The sequence below is a fragment of the Pteropus vampyrus genome, unplaced genomic scaffold, assembly GCF_000151845.1.
Source record: "Pteropus vampyrus isolate Shadow unplaced genomic scaffold, Pvam_2.0 Scaffold203, whole genome shotgun sequence".
NCBI lineage: Eukaryota > Metazoa > Chordata > Mammalia > Chiroptera > Pteropodidae > Pteropus > Pteropus vampyrus.
In genome coordinates this window covers 817,964-823,620 of record NW_011888984.1, presented here as the reverse complement: position 1 = coordinate 823,620, position 5,657 = coordinate 817,964, and the positions used below count along the sequence as shown (strand labels likewise).

Here is a 5,657-nt window from a genome sequence, read left to right as displayed (position 1 = left end):
GGCTTTCTTGATTGCTTTCTGTCCCCAGAATCACCCAGTACGGGACCGTGCACGCGATAAACGTATAAACATATACTGAACGCATGAATGTTAGCGACAAGATGGGGAACACAGGCGCAATTCTTGTGTTCGTAGTGGTGGGGGTTAAGGAGATGGAAATTATTAGGCGAGATCGAGAGGTCCTGCCCAGAACCTACGCCGCGAGTGGAACACGGTGTAACAGTGCCCCCTTGTGGTCTCGTCCCATTTTAGAACCCTGGTGCCGGCGAGGCTCTAGCGGCCCAAGGAAGGAAGGAGGGCGGGCGGGATCCCAGCCCGGGTCTCCCCGGGTCCCCCCGACCCTATGAACAACAAGGCGCGGGCCTCAGCCCCGTCCCTGCCCGGGACCTCGGCCTTGGTTCGGGCTTCGGCTCCGGTCAGGCCCTCGACCCCGGTCCGGGCCCCGACCCTCATCCGGACCCCGACTCCAGTCCGGACCCCGAACCCGGTCCCGGCCTCCACCCCGGCCCGGGTCCCGACCCCGGTGCGGACCCTGACTCCGGTCCGGACCCCGACCCCGATCCGGACCCCGACCCCGGTCCGGACACAGATTCCATTCCGGGCCGCGAATCCTGTCCGGGCCGCGAATCCTGTCCGGACCCCGACTCCTCTCCGGACCCCGACTCCTGTTCGGACCTCGATCCCGGTCCGGACCCTAGCTCCGGTCTCGACCCCAACCCCGATCCCACCTCCCACCCCTCCCGCGATCCCGGCCGTGGTCCCGGCCGCGGTCCCCGGCTTGGAATTCTTCCCGAGTCCGCCCCCAGAGCCCGTTCCGGAGCCCGCGTTGTCGCCTGATAAGGATCCCGCGCCTACGCCGAGTGTGAAGCACGTCCCATCAGTCGCCAATGAGTTCGGGCCCACCCAAGAGCCCCTTTCTGCGCTCGCTCCATTGGCTACTGATTTACTGGGGCCCACTCGGGCGTCCATCCGGAGGGCTGATCCAGAGGCCACCAAGTTGACGGGTTCTACTGCGGAACCCAGTCCCGCACCCATTCAGGAGCCCGTCTCGTCGGCCACCACATTGGCATCCGCTAGCGAGTACTTGCAAGTGGACAACAAGATCGTGATTCGAGTGATCTACTGGTGAGGGGCTGTCCGTGGGGAAAGGCCTGGAGGGACAGGTGCTGGGGCTTTGGGGACTGAGATGGGGCGAGGGAAGGGAGTCCGTATTCCCAGGTGGGAAATTTGGCTCCACCTATCATTCTCTTTTGGGCTTGAGAGCTCTGGGTTCAAATTCCCGCTCTGCCCTCAAAGGTGATTCCTGGCTCCCAGCTTCATTCATTGACTATTATTCATTCGTTCGTTCGTTCGTTCGTTCGTTCGTTCATTCATTCATTCATTCATTCATTCATTCATTCATTCATTTTGGAGTGTCCTGCACCATGGGCCATGTCTGTGCTGGGGATGGAGTGCTAAGCAAAGCCATCTGCTGCTTTTGTCCCCAGGCGAGGCTGGGCCAGGGACTCAAAGGCGGAGTGCCCTGATGGAGGACAAAGGGTGGGGAACCTCAGATCAGGTGGCTGGGGAGGGCTTAGGAGGTGGTGCCTCGGCTGTCCTTCTCAGTGGGGACATACTAATACTGCGTCTTCCTTCTGTCTCGCTCTGCCTCCCTCCTTTTGCCCTCGGCCTCCAGTGGCCTCTGAAGCTATAACCTTCGGGTGAGTAGATTTGGTTTTGGAGGTGGGGGGAGTGTGGGCCATTAAGTCTGGGAGGAATTCCTGTTTCCCCTCCATGCAACACCCATGATCCTGTGACCCCATGACCCCATGACCCCGTGATCCTGTGATCCCGTGATCTGATGATCCCTTCTCCTCCCCGCAGTACATTCTATTGAGAAAGAATCTGGAGCAGCAATTTCCACATGGTCTACTCTTTGTGAGTGAGCTGGTGGTCTGGGGGAATGAGAGGGTAGTCAGAGCTCTGAGACCCCCGAGGAGCTTGCAGTGGAGCTCTTAGCCTCCCCTGACCCCCAAACTTCTCTCCCCAGGAGGAGGAGGTATCTGCCGAGGGGACTGGGGAGTTCGAAGTGCTTGTGGATGGGAAACTGATTCATTCGAAGAAGGTGATTCTGAGCAAGGGTCTCGGAAGGCGAGGGAGGGTGACGCTGGGATCCTGGGCAGGTGGGAGACACATGTGTCTGTGATTTTTCCCATCTGTGCCCAGAGAGGTGATGGCTTTGTGGATGAGGCCAGGCTTCAGAAAATTGTGAACGTTATCAATGAGATCAGGAAAAGGTAGCAGGCAACTGGTGAGCTGGAGGTGAGGTGAGGGAGGTGGAGTGGGAGGGTTGGAGGCTGGACTGTGGGTGTGTGGGTGGGCAGGGCGGAGGACAAACACTCCCCAGCCCCAATCCCAGCTCAGCCAGCCCTCACTATTACAATCAAGACGAGTCATGTACACCAGGGGGTCCCAATCCCTGGGCCGCAGACAGGTATCGTTCTGTGGCCTGTTAGGACCTCGGCCGCACAGCAGGAGGTGAGCGGTGGGCTAGTGAGGCTTCATTTGTATTTGCAGCCGCTCCCCAGCGCTAGCATCACCCCCTCAGCCCCACCTCGGATCATCAGGCATTAGATTCTAATAGGAGCACCGGTCCCTGGTGCCTAAAAGGTTGGGGACTGCTGACCTACACCCTTTCTGAGCCTCAGTTTTTCATCTGTAAAACGAGACTGTTGAGATGATTCTGTGAGATGCTTCATGTAAGACACTAAATCAGGCACGGCTCAGAGCAGGGCTCAGTGAATGTCAGTTATAAATTTTTTTTCAAGAGAGCTTTAGGTTTATTTTTTTAAGCTTTTAGTTGTAAAGCAGTGCTATTTAATAACAGCATGTAGCTTTTCCATTTAATTAAAATTAAACATTAAACATTAAAAATTCAGTTATGAGTCTCATCAGCCACATGTCAAGTGCCCTAGAGTCACGAGTGGCTACTTCTTTGGACAGCGCAGATACACAGCATGGAATCCAGCACTGCAGAAAGTTCTATCACTGATGTTGTTTTAAGCTATTGAAACACGTGCACAGTAATTTATTCGCCACCAATGCTGGACTTTTGAAACCACTCTGTATATATATATATACATTTGCAAGTTGCTATTTTTAAAAAAATTTATTAGAATTTTATCTTTTATTAAATAATTTTAAAAACTTTTTTCAAGCTGATACTGATTTAATACTTTGTCGTGTATCTATTTTTTCACATTTATTTTTAACTTTATTGAGTTGTAAGTGATGTATAAGGAACAGTACATGTTTAAAGCATATGAGTCGATGACTTTTGACATGTGAACAAATCTCTGTAACCGTCATCAAAATGAAGATAATGAACAACAAACCCATCGGCCCCCAAAGTTTCCTCGGAAACATCTGTAATTTCTCCCAGCTGCTACCCTGTCCCAGGACACCACTGATCTGCTTTCTGTTACCATAGATTAGTCTGTATTTTCTGGAATTTTTATAAATGGAGGCTATAATTTTTAGAATATTTTTTGGTGGAAACTTTTAGACATGCTAGTTGAGAGACTAGTAAAATGAACTCCATGTACCCATTGCCCAGATCGACTATTATCAATGTTCTCTTGTCTCATTCATCTATTTTCCTCGCCGCCGGTTTTTTTGCTCTGTAGTATTTGAAAATAAATCCTAGACCTCGTGTTATTTCACCTGTAAATGCTTCAACATGCATTTCTAATAAATTTAAAACACAGAAATACAAGGCCATTATCACACCCAACAAAATTTTTTAAATGATTTAATACCATCTAACATCCACCCAAGTGTCTCAAAAATACCTTTTTATGTTTGGTTTGTGGAATCAGGATCCAGACAGGTTCACATGTTATAGTAGCTGTTTTTAAAGAATTATAAATGGGATTTTTGGAATCCCCACTATGTGCCAGGCTCTTAGTAGGTCTATCTTTTAGAAAACCCGCGGGAGCGGTGGAGAGGTCCGTTTCTCACACCTGCCAATATGCAGAACATGATAGCGCTTACATATGCAGCTTCCAGGGTCACATAGACTTAGTTTCAGATCCTGGATCCACCAGCCACATAGGGCTGAAGCAGGGTGAGATTAGGTGTTGTAGGTAAGGGCCTGCTAAAACTCTTCTTCCATAAGTGAAGCTGTTATTAATGGAATCAGGACTGTTCTGATTGCAGCAGAAAACCTCGTTCAAACTGGTTTAAGGGAAAAATTTTGGCTCATGGGAGTAAAAATCTACAGGCTGATAGCCTCAGGCATGGCTGGATCCAGTCACGGAAAGGTTGCCATTGGGAATCTGACTCTTCCTCACTCTGGGTTCTGCTTTTTTCCTGGGCTGATTTTAATGTCAGGGACCCTCCCCCCGCCACCCTTGTGGCATAAATCCTACAGAAGGTTCTCATTGGCTTGGTTTAGGTCACATGTCCATCCCTGAACCAATCACTGAGGCCCAAGGGAATGTAGTGCTCTCATTGGCCTGTCTTGAGTCTTGAGCCCATTCCTGGAGCGGGGGGTGCACTTGGTCCCCCTGAACCACATGGGGCGGTGTATTGCGGGCAGAGTGTTGGCTGGGCTAGAATGACGAGCCTCTTCTACATTACAGATCTGGAGGACGGGTAATAGTTCCGTTAATAGTGCGGCTTGGCTTTGAATCCCAGCTCTGTCACTTATTGGCTGTGTGACCTGGTGCAAGTAAATGTTTTCGCCTCTCTGTGCCTCTGTTTCCTCCTCTGTAAAGCAGAAACTACGTATAACAGCTTTCACCTCATTGGATTTCATTTTATTTAATACGTATTTGCTGAGTATCTACTATGTGCTGGATACTGTTCTAGGCCCTGGGGATGATGCGGCAGTGATCGAAACAGATACAAACTCCCTAGTGGGGGAGACAGACGAGGAACAAGACGCAGACAGTGAAGACGTTTTAGAGGGAGATAAGCGGAGAGACGAAAAATAAAGCAGGGGAGGGGTGTGGGGAGCGATGGCGGTTTTTCCATTTTAAACTGAGTGCTCAGGGAAGACCTCATTGGAAAGGTGATATTTAAACACTTGAAAGAAAGGATTGAACCATGGCGGGCATCTGAGGGAAAACATTCCAGGCAGAGGCCCTGGGATGAGTGTGTCTGAAAAAGGGGCGGGGAGCTGTAAGTGGACATTGTCATCCAATGAAAGCCTTAGAACGGTGCCTGCCGCACAGTAAGCCCGATATAAACGCTATTACTTTTATGGAGTTTTTGTTGTCATCGTTATTATCATTAAATTTTTTTCTCTCTCTCTCCCCATCTCAGGAGACTCAGCACGATGACGAAAAGGGCTGAAATGTTGCCTTCAGGGTCAGGTCCTTTTCCGATGGTGGCTGGGGCTGGGGTGGGGCCAGGTGGAGCGAAGAGAGAAATACATACAGAGTCTGGCTCCTTACGTTCCGGTTTCGACTGCGTCTGCTGTCGCCGTACTCAGTCCTGAGATGTGCGGACATCGCCCGCCTCGGTGCTCCCGGCGTCTGCAGCGTGCTGTCCTGCGTTGGGGGGCGGGGGGGGGGAGGCTGGTATGAGCATAAGGGAGTCCTGTTGCTCCCCAGGTTTGCTTCAGAAACACAGGACACCGGGAACCCCTCTTCCTCGCTGTCCTTCCAAACACA

At 51.1% G+C, this 5,657-nt stretch overlaps 1 protein-coding gene across 3 annotated transcripts; it reads left to right on the top strand.

Moving 5' to 3' along the window:
- Positions 1-316: 316 nt before the first annotated feature.
- Positions 317-5,433, top strand: SELENOV (selenoprotein V). Of its 3 annotated transcripts, none has more exons than XM_023537918.1 (6): positions 317-1,125; positions 1,676-1,700; positions 1,864-1,917; positions 2,030-2,104; positions 2,206-2,301; positions 5,308-5,393. In XM_023537918.1, the coding sequence occupies exons 1-5, from the start codon at positions 344-346 to the stop codon at positions 2,278-2,280; spliced, it is 1,011 nt and encodes a 336-aa protein (XP_023393686.1). In that variant the 5' UTR covers positions 317-343; the 3' UTR covers positions 2,281-2,301; positions 5,308-5,393. The 3 variants fall into 3 exon arrangements, with proteins under 3 accessions (XP_023393686.1, XP_011370628.2, XP_023393687.1); XM_011372326.2 differs by having other exon boundaries at positions 2,206-2,290; positions 5,308-5,327; XM_023537919.1 differs by lacking the exon at positions 2,206-2,301 and having other exon boundaries at positions 5,308-5,433.
- The last annotated feature ends 224 nt before the right edge of the window (positions 5,434-5,657 follow it).